This window comes from Scomber japonicus, chromosome 18, assembly GCF_027409825.1.
Source record: "Scomber japonicus isolate fScoJap1 chromosome 18, fScoJap1.pri, whole genome shotgun sequence".
NCBI classification, from domain to species: Eukaryota; Metazoa; Chordata; class Actinopteri; order Scombriformes; family Scombridae; genus Scomber; species Scomber japonicus.
This window is the reverse complement of record NC_070595.1, coordinates 5,880,328-5,898,606: the sequence shown is the minus strand read 5'-3', so window position 1 is coordinate 5,898,606 and position 18,279 is coordinate 5,880,328. Positions and strand designations below refer to the sequence as shown.

Sequence of the window (18,279 nt, the reverse complement as noted above, 5' to 3'; positions counted from 1 at the left end):
ATTGTCCAATAAATTAATATTGTATAATCTCATGAATTTACACATTAACAGAGTCAGCAATTTTCTGCCTGGATGATGTGATTGAATTCTTCATATTGTTGAAGAATAATTGTCTGCTCCTCCATGGTAAAGTAGTCTGCTCTGCAGGGTTTCTCCATGTTTGTGATTGGTCAGACGCTGCAAACACCTCCCCTTTATGTGAGCGCACAGAGAAAGATTGGAGATTTTCCAGATTGGAAAACCCTGGGTTGATTTACCGAGTTGATAACCAGCTTCGTAGTACCGCTTATCCTAGACTGCGGATGTCTGGGTAGGTCAACCCAGGTAACGGAGAGATATCCCGGGTATGTTAATCCAGCTTTGTAGTACAGGCCTCTGGTTTTGGTATGGATAGAACAACTAAAGATGTGACCCAGTGCATCACTTTTGCTGCTCCTGGACCCCATGTCTTCCTGGTGGTCATCAGACTGGGAAGATACACTGAAGAAGAAATGAAGACGGTGCAGAGGATTCAAGAAATCTTTGGTCAGGCTGCAGACAGATACAGCATGGTGCTCTTTACTGGTGGTGATCTTCTTGAAGATGCCCTTATTGAGGAGTTCTTGGATGAAAGTTCAGACCTGCAGCAACTTATAACATACAGTATAACTATGACCAGAAGATCAGAAATATAGTCCAGAAGAACAGAGGAAGCCACTACACCAATGAGATGTTCAAAGAGGCTGAGAGGAAAATCAAGGAGGAGAAACAGCACATCTTCAAAGAAAAAGAAAAACAAAGACGTAGAGAACAAAAGAATCAGAGAGGAAATTACAGAAAAAAAAGAAAAACAGATGGAGACAATGCATGCCCAACTCCAGGCTGAGAGAGAGTGAGAGAGAGAGAGAGGAGGGAAGAAGGAAGGAAAGGGAGGAGAGGGAGAGAGAAAGAGAGAGGCAGGAAAGAGAAGCAGAAATGAAGCGAGAGAGAGAAATTGCAAATATGCAGAGACATTTAGAGGAAGAATGTGAAAGAGAACTGGAAGAGGAAAGAAAGGCTGAGAAGGCAAAGACAGCAGCAGGACGAAGATGATTGTACAATTCTCTGATTTGGTTCTGTTATACTTTGTATTTGTGTGCTACTCAGCTGTTGTGAAATAAACAATCTTTAAATTCAAAATGTCTTCTTACTCATACATTTTAGCACCAACATGCATCTCTCATCTTTTACCATATGAACACTGTTGGCCTCTCAGGTTAGCAGAAGTCTGCTAATAGTTTACAAAGTTCAGACTAAACCTTCAATCTGATATCAACCACTGAGCTGTAACAAACCCTCTGAATTATATACTTGAAAACAAACATGAACTAATTTAAAATCCAGGTTTTCTTTCATCTCCACTCCTTTATATTTACCTTGTATCTGGTATTAATTTCCTCTTTTTTTAATAATAATAATAATAATAATACATTTTACACAGCCGGAACAGGAGATGGTTGCACATCTGTTGTAAAAAGAGGTGGCTGGGGCCCTGGCTGGGGCTTGATCCAATAGTGAGGTGTCTTGGGCTGAGGCTCTGGCTGGGGCTTGACCTGGCAGCGAGATGTCTGGGACCTGGCTCTGGTCCCCTCATGAAGGTCCAAAGTCCTCCCAGAGCCAGGCGAGTTCCTCAAAGGTTTTTGTCTGGTGGGTCCATAACTTGGCCCAAGTCTTCTGTCACTGTGAGCCGCGCAGATGGACCCAAAAAGGGAGACCAAACCAAAACCTACTGTATATAGACATAGGGTAATAACTAACAGGACACAGGTGAGAGAAACAAGACAGATGAAACACATGAGGCAATCAACCAAGGCAGGGGAAACACAGGAAGTAAAACTAACAAAATGCACAAGGACAGAACAGGGAATGCTGGGAAAGAGGCCGGAGACTGAGAAGGTAGACCCCTTAGGACTCGATGACAAAGGTAGAGTAAGCGACAGGATCTCTCCGGAGGCCTAGGCAAAGGCAGAGGCGGCGACTGGCCCCCATTGGAAGCCGGCCACTCAGACCACTTGTCCACACACTAGGCCGAAGAGGATAAGGGAGTTGGACCACCAGGAGCTCAGGTGCCATTGGTGGCTGCTCGTCAGCAGCTGTAGAGGCAGAGGCCGAGAGTAGCTGCTCGTCAGCAGCTGTAGAGGCAGAGGCCGAGAGTAGCTGTTCGACAGCAGGGGCACAGGGTAGCCACTTGTCGGCAGGGGCAGAGGGTAGCCACTCGTCAGCAGAGGCAGAGGCCAGAGCCTGGGGTTGCTGCTCGTCAGCAGGAACAGAAGCAAGGGGTTGCTGTACGCCAGCAGGAGCAGGGGGTAGCTGCATGCCAGCCGGAGCAGGGGGTAGCTGCATGCCAACCGGAGCAGGGGGTAGTTGCATGCCAGCCGGAGCAGGGGGTAGCTTTACGCAAGCAGGAACAGGGAGTAACTGCACACCAGCAGAAACAGGAAGTAGCTGCACCCCAGCCGTTTAGGACCTGGTTCTGGTCCCCCTCATGAAACTCCGAGGTCGTCCCAGAGCCAGGCTGGTTCCCCAGAACGGGTTTTTGTCTGTTGGGTCCATAACTTGGCCTGAACCACAGCAGGAAGTAACATATACGCTATTGAAATAAACCTCTTATGATATAATGTACAACATATGAACTACTATTAAGAAAATTAATTAAATAATCAGTTGCTAAAAAAGAGTAAAATAAATTGAATCAATTAATTGTGAAAAATTTCAACTGACTTTTAATGACTGCAATACAATTAGGTGGTTTTGTCACCAACCTCCACATTTCTGCCTCAATGTCTGCCTAAATTCTAAGAATAGTTTATAGGGGGAAAAAAGTATGAATTTGGAGAATGGGTTCTTTTTTGAGCAATTCATTTTTTGCTATCTAGGTATGTACTATAGTAGCTAAGATGTAAACTAACTTTTAGATCTTAAAACATCCTTTTATAGAAATATTTCTTGTCAGCCATGTATATGTGTGTGTACATTTGTTTAGTCTCAAACATTATTGGCGGAAATGTGACACTTAGAGCCAGATGTGATAGAGCATTAAGAAAGCATGAGGAGCTACATGCATAAATATATGTACATAAAACTCTAATGGTACACTGAGGAGGTGCTCTGCTCTGTAGCTGATGGACGGTCAATTCAATTATACATTTAAATAACAAGCACTGCAAATTATGAATGTATAATGTTGTGACACTCAGAGTGTCATGATGTATACAGTAGATAACTCATTAATGTCATATCTAGGACACATTCACTGTATATGATAATACAGCCAGACTGTGACACATAACACATTTTAGCATGTGCTCTTTGATACGAAAATTTTTAAATGAACACTATTTATGAAATATAATTTCACTTTCACGCTCTTGTGCTGCTGATTACAGAGTAAGTAATGTATTACTTATACTTGATAAAGAGGTGGAAGCCAGAAAAAAGCACACTTTACCGTAGCATGTTGTACGGAGTGACAACGTTAAAAAAAGAAAAGAAAAGAAAAAAGGAGACCTGGCTGCAATAAATGAAGCAGTGAATATTGTGTCCCCTGAGGGTCGGACAGTGGCACAAGTAAAACCATAAACCAGACAAAAATAGGCAAACAGGAGAAAGACAAGGAGCACCAGATGTGACAGCTCAGGATGAGAGACTGGCAGCAATTATTGGACAGTTATCATAAAGAGGAATTGTTCAAGGAATGAGGGAGAATGTGATGATATCCACCAACAACTGTAATTTCTTGTATCTTTTGTAATTAACAAGTGCAATTCAATCAAAACAAACTTTGATTTAAATGAAAATAGCATTGCTGTGTGCAAAAGTGAATTAATTAGGCTAAGAATATAATTTGTAAGCCCAGATGATGCAATAGAAAACATTAAATAGAGATTTTTGTGTGTACACATTGAATGAAGCCCATTGTCTGCAGTTCTTGAAAAAGTTCTGCCATTTCTTATAAGTGACAGAGAGATGGAGTGCAAGGTTTGAGGTTTACAGTTAACAAAGGGGCTTCCTGGAAATGGAGAGAGGTGGTACTGTATTTACTTTCACTTTCACTGTGACACTAGTGTAGCTTGTGGGAGTGGTTTGGTGCAAAGAGAAGCTTTTAAGGAGCTGCAGTAGACACACTCTGAACTCTGTCTCTACTTCAGCTGCAGCATCAACTCTGCATTCTTAAACCTAAACATGGACGGCAACTATTACAACCCAAACATGACTAGGAACTCTGGTAAGTCACAGTACAATTATTATATGTTGGTATAACAGTGATCACTGCAGAATCAGAACATATGATATAGTTGTATGTAGACAGACTAAAGGCCCATTTATGCTCAACGTTAAATACGGATACGAACGGAGCCTTCTGTCCGTGCTCCGCGTTCATTTCGTCCGTATTTCTGCACGTTACTGTAAAGCTTACGGATACGGACCAAACGGAGCAGTACCACCGGAAACCACGGGAGGGCAGTGTTACTGTCACTACCCGATACGTAGCTCTAGTGAGACACGAAGAAGAAATAACAACGGCGGAACTTTTTGAGGAAAGGTTGTGCGAGTTGGTTAGAAACTTTAAACGTATCGTTTTTGTCTTTTATGCAAGAGGTACATTATCAATATCTCCTCCACAGTCACCATGTTTGCAACGTCGCAACGTTTTGTCATTTCCCGTGGATTACGTTCGTTGGTAACGTTTTCTAAATACATTTCCATTCAACATAATGAATTAATATTACCACGCGTGGCCGAGTTTATTATAGGAAAACTAAATGATGTTGAATGGAAACGTATTTAGAAAACATTACCAGCAAACGTAATCCACGGGAAATGACAAAATGTTGTATTCCTACTTGTGGCAACACTTGAAAACTACTTGGTAATAAGTGATAAACTAGACATCATATACATTCACTGAACAGACATTGTGAAAACAAAATGCATATTTCTCCCTAGAAATGTCATTAAAACCCATTTTAATGCAGAAACTATCTGAAAATATTACACTACACTGAGAATTAAATGAATGCCAGCCACTTTATTTGTTTTCGAGAAAAACTTGAATGTCACGTGACGCAGTCCTATAGAAAAGAATAGAATGTAGCCATCTCACTATTTATGAGCCCAAATTGTGAGATGGCTACATTTTATACTGTGGACCAACGTAGCTGTGATATGTTTTGCTGTGAGACTGGGTTGTTATTTGTCTTTCAATGCAGATGAATGGATTTTTCTATATGTAGTAAAGTACAAATGACTCCTGAGAATATATACAACCTGATTTAAAAAAAAATTTACTCAGTGTTACATATTGTTCAACACAGGATCTGAAGGAAACAATAATACGGAGCTGAGGATAGTGATGGTGGGGAAGACTGGAACTGGAAAGAGTGCCACTGGAAACACCATTCTGGGAAGACAGTGCTTTGAATCAAAGTTCAGTGCTAAGTCTATGACTGTACACTGTTCTAAGGGCAGAGGTGAGGTGTTTGGACAACAGGTTACTGTAATCGACACTCCGGGCCTGTTTGACACCAGGTTTGGCATGGATAGAACAACTAAAGACCTAACCCAGTGCATCAGTTATGCTTCTCCTGGACCCCATGTCTTCCTGGTGGTCATCAGACTGGGAAGATACACTGAAGAAGAAATGAAGACGGTGCAGAGGATTCAAGAAATCTTTGGCCAGGCTGCTGACAGATACAGCATGGTGCTCTTTACTGGTGGTGATGAACTAGATACCACTATTGAGGAGTTCTTGTGTGAAAGTTCAGACCTGCAGGAAGTTGTATCCAGATGTAACAACCAGTATCATGTCTTCAATAATAAGCTGAAGGATCGTACTCAGGTCACTGAGCTGCTCCAGAAGATCAGAAATATAGTCCAGAAGAACGGAGGAAGCCACTACACCAACGAGATGTTCAAAGAGGCTGAGAGGGCAATTGAGGAGGAGAAACAGCGCATCCTCAAAGAGAAAGAAGAAGAAATACGTAGAGAACAAGAAGAACTGGAGAGGAAACTAAAGGAAAACCGTGAAAAAGAGATGGAGAAAATGATTGCTCAATTTCAGGCTGAGAGAGAGAGGGAGATGAAAGAGAGGACAAGTAAAGAGGAGGAGGAGAGAGAGGCAGAGAGAAAGAGAGATAGAGAAGAGAGAGAAAGGGAGAAGGAGGAGATGGAGAAGGAGAGGAAGAGGGAGAAGGAGGAGATGGAGAAGGAGAGAGAGGAGAGGGAGAAAGAGCGGAAGAGGGAGAGAGAGGAGAGGGAGAAAGAGTGGAAGAGGGAGAGAGAGGAGAGAGAGGCAGAGAGGAAGAGAGAGAGAGAGGAGAGAGAAAGGGAGATGACAAACATGATGAATGAATTAAAGGAACAGCAGGACAGAGAAGTCAAAGAGGAAAGAGATAGGTTGCAGCACAGACATGAGAATGACGCCAGAGAGCAAGCTGAGGAGTCTAATCCAGTATATTATCTGACGAAAGCTGCTCAAGAAATGGCTGAAGCCGTTAAAAAGATATGTGAATGTTTTGTAAACTTGGGAGTGGCAATACGGAGTGTTCCCATATTCAGGTAGTTCATCTAGAGAGGAATCTCCAGAAGTCTCTACACACTCATTTATCTAAATGAATGATTCATTGTATTTGTTGAGGTAGAACTCTACTGTAGATTAGTAAGGCTAAGTCATCATATCACAGCTCTCATGTCTTCTTTTGCTCTTTACGTGTATTTTTGAAAATGTTCTTAAGAGATATTTAGTGCAGGTTAACATTTGATAGTATTAAACACTGTCATTAAAATATTTGGTTATATTCTACTTGAACCACTGAACTTGATGTTGATTTGTGTTCTGTAGAATCCATGAATAGAAGTTCACATTCCTCTGATGGGTGATTACTTTTGATGTGGTGCCACCTAGTGGTTGTAAAATGAACATTGCCATCAGTATATTTTTATTTCTTCTCTGTGGTCACTCTGGTTTACTTGTCTGTATTATAACTTTTATTCACTTTTAGTTTTGTTTGTGATCAAAGCATTTATTTAATAAACAATGTTTCTGATTGATGTCACTCAAGAACAAAGATTTCATTCTGTGTCAACTGAACTAATAAAGATGTGATATTGAGACCAACCTAATAAAAAGTTGAAATCCTGTTTCATTGTTAAATCAAGAGTTCAAAGGTCTTTTTCAGGAACTATTGCACTAGATTTGGATACCCTGAAACAGTCCAATTCATTTTATTGCCTGAGGAACAGGAGATAATAATAATAATAATTCTTTTTTTGCGTATTTAGTCAGTGGGTGGCATAGAGGCCAACAGGAAGCAGAGAGGGACTGTGTGAAATCAGAGTGTAATACCCCGTTCCGTTGCAGTCCCATGGACTTTAGACTTCTTGATAATATTCGCAACTGTAGTCACAGGAACATCAAGCTGCTTGGAGATGGTCTTATAGCCTTTAGCTTTAACTTGCTTGTCTTTCATTTTCTGTCTGATGACCTCAGACAACTCTTTGCTTTCTCTGGTCCATGCTCAGAGTGACTTCTGTTCTCCATTTAAATAGACTGAATGAGAACAGTTTGACATATCACTATAATCCAATGTTCTGGGGTACCAACAAATCTGTCCAGGCCATTTTAGAATATCTTTGTACAATAAGAAAAAAAAGATCTTTTCACACTTTCTGTGCTTTATGATATATCAAAGATTTACAGATGTATATGAGCCAATTGCTTTCATTTGATCAGTTTTCAGAAGGAATGAAGCATTGTTTAAATGAGCTGTAAGGGTACCAACACATTTATCCACATCTGTATGAATGATTCACAGCATGATTTAAGACTGTAGAGAAAGAGTGTAGCGAGGGGTTCAAGTGGTTACATATCTTAATCATGGTTTATTTTGTTTTGATAATGACCATGTGATTCATCTACATAATAAAGAGGCCTGATGTTACACTATTACACATTGTTCAGTTTAAGCAGTGTTTTTGAAAGACACACAATGTTAAAAACAAAGACCAAAACATGAATAGAACTCATTTTGGAAGGTTTTCACTTTTTATTTAAGGACTGGTTTCATACTCTGTGCATGTTAAACATTTTGCAAGTCTGCCCAGAGTCTTCTCTGCCTCTTCGTCTCCCAGCCTCTTTAAATGGAGCGTCCTCGTCCTCTGTCAACTGAAACAAACAAACATTAACAAAGGTTAAGAGGACAAATACACATGGAGATGGAGCAGTGTGATTTCTGTGATGAACCTTTAATTGACTGTAAAATGACTTGTATCTTTTTCAGACTGTAGTAGTATGTACTTACATGAATAAATGTAGAGTGTGTGTAGTGTAGAGCCATCTGGTGCTGTCCCTGGTCTTCTCTTGCTGGAGCTGATTCTCATCTCTTCTTGGCTATTTTCACGTCCTTTTAGGTAACTGTAGATCACCTTGCTTTGAAAGAAAGTAAAACACAGATGCACGTATTAGACCCAGAGTTCAGAACTGTAATGTGAAGCAACTTCATTTTTCCTTCCTGTACTTACTTTTTTCTATGTGGTGACTCTTCCTCATCTCCTTCCTCATCATGGTCCTGGTCCCTCATCTTTGGGCCGTCTGCTGTCTTACGTCTCCTGACAAAAAAAGAGAGAAAACAAACAATTGTTCAATAAAAGGTTAAAACAAGTGGAAATGTGTAGTTATTAAACTCACCTTTTCATGTTCTATCTTGAATGCTGGTAAGTTCTGCCTCTCAGTCAGAAAGTCAAAGGTCAAAGATCAAATCCAACCCTGAGTAAGTGATGCTCTTACCTGATGACTCAGGGAAGATTTGACAATGAACAAGATTTAAATTACTGCACATTGGTTCTTTTTATCCTTTATTTCCTTCTGATAGCTTCCTATAGCCATTCAGATTCCCAAGTCGCAACAGTGCGAAGTTTCTTGTCACTGTTGTTGTTCTGAGGTAGATGACTTTGTTTTTGTGATAGAGAGGAGCTTCTCTGGGAGGGCGTAACATGTGGGAGGGTCACGTTATCCCCCCAGATCACCTCCAACTCTGGCAGACACCCTGACCCAAGTCACAAGTTCAATAACATGGACGTGAATTATCAAATGATCACAAATGATCACACTGGAAAAGCTCACAACATGGCACGGCACCACAAAATCTCACATCACGACACAATTCATGAGCATAAAAGCTCATATCACGTTACATTACACATGAGCGTAAAACTCACATCACAACAAAAGATGTCACTAGAAAACACAACAAATGAAGCATCACCAGAAAACCTCACGTCATCAACCATCATCACAAAACTTAAACATCACGAACCGTCACCGCAAAACTGAAACATCACGAACCGTCACCGCAAAACTGAAACATCACGAACCGTCACCTCAAAACTAAAACATCACGAACCGTCACCGCAAAACTGAAACATCACGAACCGTCACCTCAAAACTGAAACATCACGAACCATCACCGCAAAACTTAAACATCACGAACCGTCACCACAAAACTTAAAATTACGACAAGATGAAGGAGGGCTGGAGGAAGTCACTCCTCTCTGAAGGAGGAGAAAGCTGATCAAGCTGATCAATGCCTGTATTGTTCCTAAGGAGACTGGAGAGTTGGTCTGTAGACATCCATCCTGTCCAGGTTCCACACATGTATCATAGAGTCCATACTGACTTGCTGCATCACTGTTTGGAAGAGGAACTATTCACTTTGCTATTTCTGCACTTTAATCATAAATATAGTTTTAAAGTTTGCTGCTTTTGTTGTTCTGTGCTGGTTTTTATTGCTTTGTTTGAATTTACTGTTTGAATGTTTTATTCCTGCTTTTAGCATAACCTGTACCACTGACTTAAACTTAAACATCAAAACATCAATTGACTTAAACTTGAACATAAAAACATCAATTAACATACATTTAAACATCAAAACATCAATTAACATGAACTTAAACTTCACAACACTTTACGTCACATCACAACACTTTACGTCACATGACAACACTTTACGTCACTTCACAACACTTTACGTCACATCACAACACGTCACATCACCACACTTTACGTCCCTTCACAACACGTTACGTCACATCACAACACTTTACGACACTTCACAACACTTTACGTCACATCACAACACTTTACGTCACTTCACAACACGTTACGTCACTTCACAAAACTTTACGTCACTTCACAACACTTTACGTCACTTCACAACACGTTACGTCACTTCACAACACTTTACGACACTTCACAACACTTTACGACACTTCACAACACGTCACTTCACAACACTTTACGATACAAAATGTAACGTAAGAGAAACCTAAACTTGTTGTAGTTTAGCTTCTAGGGCGTTTCTCTGGAGGGGGGCCTTCCGGGGATCCAGCAGCTCTCTTCGTTCCTCTTCGGTTGCCACACGGGCTTTTCTTCTCTTGAATAATAGCCCTCAGCTTCTTCACCCACTGGGGACTGTTGCTGGTCCATTCCTCAAGTCTCACAGGGGGGGTACTAGGCTGGCTGGGTGCCGGCGTCCTCAGAGGGGGGCTTGCAGGTGGCATCTTCCTCAGGATGACCTTATTACGATGCCGCACCACTTTACAAGTCCAGGAGGAGATCCTTGGAGGGCTGCTGGAGGAGCTGGAGGAAGTATCAAGGAAGGAGCTACAAGAGCTGGGGGAGGAGGAACGGGACGAGCGAGAGGAAGAAGAAAAGGAGGAGCTGGGGGAGGAGGACCGAGAAGAGCAGGGGGAAGAAGAAAAGGAGGAGCTGGGAGAAGAGGAACGGGAAGAGCAGGGGGAAGAAGGAAAGGAGGAGGAAGAGGGGCTGGGCGAGGAGGAACGGGAAGAGCAGGGGGAAGAAGGAAAGGAGGAGGAAGAGGGGCTGGGGGAGGAGAAACGGGAAGAGCAGGGGCAAGAAGGAAAGGAGGAGAAAGAGGGGCTGGTGGAGGAGGAATGGGAAGAGCAGGGGGAAGGAGGAAAGGAGGAGGAAGAGGGGCTGGGGGAGGAGGAACGGGAAGAGGAAGAGGTAGAGCTCCAGGGTGAGCCAAATAAAGCCCTGTGTAAAGAGGAGCGAGAGGGAGAACTTAGAAGGGGAGCAGAAGGAGAGAGAGAGGGAGAGCTTAGAGGGGGAGCAGAAGGAGAGAGAGAGGATGACCTGAGGTTGGAGCTGATGGAAAGCTCTGGTTCACAGACCCTCAGGGGAACCAGTCTGGGACTGCCGGGCCGGCTGGGGTTTGGGAGGGGGGCAGCAGTCCAAGCGAAACGCTGGTCGACGTGAAAGTAGAAACAAAGTCAACATTTAATGAATGTCACATGAACATATCAACTTTTTTAACATCCTTACATTGACATGAACATTAACACCTTACAATAAAACTGTGTTCAAAGCAAAAATCACACCTTAAAACACACAAAAAGTTCTATGTATTTGCAGTAAAGTATAATAAAGCATGTTACATTTCTGCCATACTGGATATCTTAAAGTCTAACCATGTTGGACTGTACTCTAACATTAAAAGTTAAGCTTTAGATAAATGTACAGTGGAGTAAAAAAGAGTCACATCACACCTCTAATTCAACAGTGTACTTGACTTAATGTACTTTAAACCTGCTTAACAACTTCTATTCATTATTTAATAGAGCAGATAAATGAAGACATGATGGGTTAGGTTGTATAAAGTTCATGACAGTCAACAGTCAGACATGATGCAGTCAAAAATGTACCTAAGTAAAAGTACAAGAGTAAAAGAAGGTATTTAAAGGGAAAATTAGTCATTATGCAGCCTGTATGGGAATGTAATGTAATGTAATAAACATCATATTTAATGACCATTAACATCATTATATTTATACAACATTTAACCATTGTAATTACTGTTGGGTGTTTTATTTTTAAATGTCTCAAATGATATAAGATGATGATTCAGTTTGCACATTAATGACTCATTTTAAAGTGGTAGTAATGTAGTAGAGTAACATTAAACACTAAAATATAGTGAAATATGAAAATAATTTGAAGTACAATTCTTGAGTTAATGTCTTTATTTACATTAAACACTGGTTCAATGTTTCTAGACTAAGGACCATGTTAAGATTGTTTTAATATTCTATTAGTTTATATTTATTTTAATAATATTTCATACACACGTTTCCACACATTTTAAATGGAAGCAAGAAATCAACACCAAGTAACCTGCTGGCTATCCTGAAACTGGTTTTGATTCATTGAACTGACTAAAAATGTTCATCTACATTATCAAGTAACATAATGTTCATACTGGTTTATGCAAACCTTATGAATTAATTATAAATAATAGATAATAAGAAATAAATAGTAGATGAACAAATCTTCTGTAAAGGAGAAAAAATGATAGAAATCCTGATATAACCATAGATCATATCTCAAGTGATAGACTTTTATTTCTGTTTTGAGTTGGAAAGTAATGTTGGACTCAAACACACCACCTGAAACGTTACTTTATTATTATTCTCATTGAAACCTGATGTAAACTCTGCACAGTCCTTTTAAAGTCTTTAAAAAGTTGAGTCCAGTCACAAGTTTGTCACATTTGATTCATTTACACTAAATTAGAGCTTCTCAACATCTCAGTGGTTTCATTGACAGGAAAATAACATGGACTTTAAAATAATCCATCTCATCTCTACCATAATGTTACAGGTTTGCTGCTGTCAGCTGGTATCAGTTCATGTATGGATAAAGAGAGTGTGTAACAGCTGTTTATGGCTATATGCAGCTTTTATAGGCCACTGGCAACATTGTGATACAAATCTATATCAACTCAAGTGACATTTAATCTATTTGATCACTTTTTCAGCTACTTCCAGACAGATTCAAAATAACCTTATACTTATTTTAACTTATTTTAGATGGTTCATTTATTTAAAAAAAGCTCCATATATTTAAACCATCTGACTGGTTTGCTGTTTATAGCTCGATGTTTTCCTCTGAAATTGCTTCACAAGGAGATTTCTCATCAGAGCAATAATGTAGATGTACCTGCCTTTAATATAAAAAGACCAAAAGTCATATTTTCTATTATATGAAATCAGGTCCATATCTATGAATTTATGGTCATACCAACATAAAACAACATTTGCCTTTGACTTTCCTGCATCTGATGAGGTAGTGAGTGTTTGTATCATGTGATCTGGGCTTGGGGAGTGATCATGTCTGAGTCTTTAGACTAAACATCAGAGACCTTTAACGGTTCTAAAAGGTCTCTACGGTGAAATACATTGAAAACACCGTAGACTGTCAAAGTGTTCAAATCTCACATTAGCCATGGTGAAAGTTTGCTTTCTTGGTCTCGTCAGTCTCTGTGAGTCTTTAGTTCTTTGCAGGAAGCAAGAAGTCCTCAGCAGAAGCGTTTATTTCTGAGAAATCGTCGAGTGAAAGTCGTGAAAAAAACTTTTCTTGAGCTTTTTCTGTTTGTTTAAATGAGAATCATGCAGAAATGAGTCACCATGGAGACAGAACCTAGCAACCATAGAATCCTTAGCGTCCATTTTATACACATCTGTTTTAACAGCCATTTCTCACCTCTCTCTCATGTAAAGTTTCATCCAGTCAAGCTGCAAAAGGCTTCAGTTCAAGTCCACGTGTGTCTCTGAAGAAATATTTACATCTCACTGCGCTCCTGTCATTCTGCTTGATTTAAGCTTTTATATAAACTGCGTCTAATATGGAGAGACTGTGCAGGCTTATTATGCAATATTTTTACCAATAAACTACGAGTTCGTTTATTAAAAACAGTTCAAATTGTTTTGTCATTGTAACCTAATCTATATCTCAGATTCATCAGCAGCTTCAGGATCGATACCTGCGTCTCCAAGTTGAGAGTTGCTGTGCGCATTTTACGCACGTGGCACAGTCGCGGTAACTTCAATCATTGAAATCTTTCCACAACACAGAAATCAGTCAGAATCTAAATGTAACTGACCTTTAATGCTTCTGCCATAAACAGCTACCAATCTTCAGAAGAAACCCTTTACACCACCCAAAGACAAAGTTTTAAATTGTTATTTCAGCAGCAGCCGCGCGAGACGCTATTGCGTCCCAGACAAAGCACAGCTGGACACAGATGTTATATTCTTACTTTTTAAACTTTTGTAATTTCAGCACATCTATGTATTCAGTATGTTAAAGTGTTTAGAGACATTGGAGGCTATACTTTAGTTGTTTGCATTACACAGTCAGTATGAATAGCACAGTAACGTACAGTGAGGTCCATGGCTGGGTAGGCAGGATCAACCAGAGCTTAAATCCATACAAAAATATATATTATGTAGAACTCAATATTAAAACCACTGCAAAGTCAGTCAAAATGCCGCTGTCAAAAATGGAGCTAGTTACTGGCATCAGCGGATTATAGCGCGCACACAATTACTGCCAATTCATTTTTTGGGACATACATTCACCAGCATTCTACAGGATTTACAGCATGGGGGCAGAGGTGGACAGAGTATACAACTTCACTACTTCAGTAAAAGTACAGATTGTCAAATATTACTCCAATACAAGTAAAAGTAGCTTAGTCAAAATATTACTTAAGTAAAAGTACTAAAGTATTTGCTTAAACAATTACTTAAGTAAAAGTATTTAAAAATATCTCTTTGATATGAATTGTAGGCTATAAAAAACATGAATAGAAAGTCAACTTAATCATTCAACTGCACAGCAACAGTTTTTTTAAACATTTTAAATATTTTTAAACCGTTTAAAAATGGCAACTATGATACTACAAGCACATACAATTATGTTTAAAATGTTCATCTGCAATTTAACAAACATTAAGCTAGCTAACGTTAGTAGCTACTTTATTGCGACATACTTTTTCAGGTTGGAAGATGAGTTTTTGTAGGCCGTGATTAGTTTTTGTGACAAAAATCACAATCATGGATTTGAGATGAGACCTGCTCGGTGGGAGTTTCTTCATTTCTTTGTATGGCATGACGTAGTACAGGTACGGCAATACGACTAAGACAAACCATATGCAAATCACCAGAACGTTTATTTTTCTCAGAATTTTGCAAAAAACAAATCATCAGCTGAGGTAAGCTCAAAAGTAGCAAGTAACGAGAGCATCAATAGAAATGTAGTGGAGTAAAAAGTAAATTATTTGTCCTTCAAATGTAGTGGAGTGAAAGTAAAAGTATCTCCCAAAAATAATACTCAAGTAAATATAATACTCAAGTAAAGTACAGATACTCAAAAACTGAGAAAGTAAATTTACTTGAATACTGTACTTAAGTACAGTACTCAAGTAAATTTACTTTGTTACTGTCCACCACTGCATAGGAGCACCCAAAGACAAGAGCACAAGAAATCACCTGTATGTCAACAACACAGGACTCACAGCTCCGGCGCACTCTATAAGACCAACGTTATAAACACTGCTCGCTCTTCATCACATAGGCTACCATTAAACCTCTAAGCAAAAATAAGTCTGAAAAGCCTAAAATAGTTCATGTATGACATCACTCACATAAGAGCACAATATAGGAAGACTTTATAACCAGAGAGAGAGAAAGAGAGAGAGAGAGAGAGAGAGAGAGAGAGAGAGAGAGAGAGAGAGAGAGAGAACTGAGAGAACTGCGGTACTGAAAAAGAGGGAGAGAGGAAACATACGTTTTGGTGTCGGCGCACCATACAACACCATTAGCAAGCAAGTGGACACTTACTTTAATTGTAGATTTGTGAATGTTTCGTGCTTCAGCAAAGCCCTTGGCAGGTTGTTCGGGTCACAATGTCCCTCTTTGACCCATACGTTGTCACTCCCCGCCAAAAAAAGTAGACATGCTAGCCTGACTGCATCCACACAACCAGTCTTTCTTTTTGTACCATTCCGTTTGGAAAGTCCTCACAATTTTGTGTCCCTTCCTTTGGATTAAATCCTTTAGTTCAGGGGTTGGGTTCCCAGTTAATATTACGTTTTTTCCCCCTCAAAAGTCAAGGTTTTCAGATGAATAATAACCATCTTCACTAGCCGAAATCACTGCACAGTGGTTACACAAAATGAACAAAATAAGAAACTGGCTGCGATCTGCTGTATTTTCTTTTAGTAGTGAAATGATCTACTCCATGGCAGAAAATGATAGACCCTTGTTTTATTGTAATAAAATTTCATGGCTAAAAAAAACAAACAAAAAAAACAATAAGAGAGTTATTTCCAAGTGGCAGACAGATGAGCAGACAGTGGGCAAAACAGAAGGTCTGAAAGATCAGTCAGTCAATCTTTATTTATATAGCACCAAATCACAACAAGTCATCTCAAGGCACTTTACACAGTGCAGGTCTAGACTACCATAAAATATTAGCTATAAATTAGTATTTTCTACTTTCAGTGAATTATCTCCCATAGAGATAAATAGAGCAAAATTATGTTATAAATTTTAAGCCCTGGGTGATTGATTAAAATAAATATATTAAAGAATATCCTTGGAGAATTTGATGCCATAGGCATGAACACAGCCCAAATGATCAAGATTAAAAAATGAAAGCCAGAAATGTCCTTAATGAGGCACAAGGGTTATATGAAAGAGACCCGACATTCCCACATGAGCAGCACTTAGCGACAGTGGCAGGAAAATATCCCCTTTAAACAGGAAGAAACCTCAGACAGGACTGAGCTCTAAGTGAGTGGCCATCTGCCTCGACCGGTTGGGTGAGAGAGAGAGAAAGGAGAGAAGCACATTGAAGATGCGGACAGAACACACACAATTTTTTTTTAAAACAAATAAAATGCAGAACTTACTATAGTCATCATCACCATAATATATTACATCTATCTATACAGATAACAATGGTGATAATACTAACAGTCACAATAGCAGTAGTAATAATGATAAAGTGTAATTAACAAAATGCTAATAGTATTATGTACAGATAAGAGTACCAAAGGTTAAAGTTGGGGGAAGGTGTGGAAAAAGCCTCTTAGAAGTTAGGTGAAACTAAAGCCCCCCCCTAATTTTTTTTTTTTTTTTTTTTTTTTTTTTTTACAAAAAATGTCATTTCATTTATTTAAAAATTACAGATAACTAGTTACTTTCCAAAACTTTCAAACATACATCTGGTTGTTATTCTATTTTGTGACCATAGGTGGCACTGTGATACCAGGTTCAGTGAGAAACCCCTAACTTGTGTGTGTTGTTTCTTACTGCTCCACAGGTATGTACAAAAATGTGAAATACAACTATAAGCATACTGCGTAGACATTGGGTAATCATTTAATGACGCGGGTGCATTTTAAAAATGCTCAAGTACTGGGTTTGAACGGAGTTATGTATTATGTTTATGTAGCAAGCTAGCGCACTAGCTATTGTTTTCATTCTGACAGTGTAAGTTTTAAGTTTTTATTGACTGCACTTGAAATACGATATCTGTCATTGTGTGGTGGTTTTGTAGCACTGTAGTTTATAGCTGCTGTAGTTTGTATAATAGCCACCAGCAGATAGTGCAGGTTCATGTACATTGGTATATTTGTGTTAGGGAGTGATAAATTACATGCATATAAGCATGTTGCTATGGGGATGTAATGTTGTTGATTATTTCAATGTAGTTATTTCAAGTGAGTTTTATTTTTATATATTCATTAATGTAGCCACAGCATGTGCTTTCACTTTTTGTCTTACCATTTATGTATTGGTAATAACATGCATTTAGAGTCAGACTAAAGCAGCTGCTTATCGATACATTAATAGGTTTATTGAGTGTGAGATGAGATGTACGTCATGTTGGTGAGACAGAATAAAGTGGCGCTTGAGGTAGTAACACACCACTGAAATGTGTTGTTGCTTACTGCTCCACAGTACATCTTTCGCTGTGCAGCAAAATAGCTACCGGCCCAGGTACCCCTAGGCTTGAGGCTGGTAACATTGGCAATATAGTGTAATATATGGCCTATGACTACATCCGCTTCTTCACCCACCACAAGCATTTATCTCGACAGAAGAACAAGAGAAGGTAGGGCCTACTACTGTATTATTATGACAATGATGATTCAGGGAGCAAGGAAGCATTTCTTATGATTCAAGTGCCAAATCCAAGAGATGGCGTACATCCCTTCATGTATGTATAGACCTTGGACATAGGGCTGGGCGATATATCGAGTATACTCGATGTATCGCGGCTTGTTTTCTGTGGGATGTAGAAAATGACTATATCGTGAATATTCGAGTATACATTCAATTTGTTTTTAGTCGCGGCCCGTTGAACTACAGGTTTCTCTCACTCTCTCATCTCTC

General features: G+C 39.5%; 2 protein-coding genes and 1 long non-coding RNA gene across 3 annotated transcripts in view; 2 read left to right on the top strand and 1 right to left on the bottom strand.

Moving 5' to 3' along the window:
• The window catches only part of LOC128379506 (uncharacterized), a 388,452-nt gene that overhangs the window by 55,144 nt on the left and 315,029 nt on the right, over window positions 1-18,279 (top strand). The window lies entirely within an intron of this gene.
• Window positions 4,201-6,580, top strand: LOC128378656 (GTPase IMAP family member 9-like). The gene is made up of 2 exons (XM_053338221.1): window positions 4,201-4,243; window positions 5,334-6,580. The coding sequence occupies exons 1-2, from the start codon at window positions 4,201-4,203 to the stop codon at window positions 6,578-6,580; spliced, it is 1,290 nt and encodes a 429-aa protein (XP_053194196.1).
• Window positions 8,129-8,627, bottom strand: LOC128379512 (uncharacterized). Its single transcript, XR_008323401.1, has 3 exons — window positions 8,539-8,627; window positions 8,319-8,446; window positions 8,129-8,182 (listed from the first exon to the last, which is right to left on the bottom strand). It is a non-coding gene; the product is annotated as an uncharacterized LOC128379512 (long non-coding RNA).

Coding starts and splice junctions, on each gene's coding strand:
- LOC128378656 (XM_053338221.1), top strand. CDS start 4,201: ATGGACGGCAACTATTACAACCCAAACATGACTAGGAACTCTG. Junction 4,244..5,333: donor AAACATGACTAGGAACTCTG/GTAAGTCACAGT, acceptor TGTTCAACACAG/GATCTGAAGGAAACAATAAT.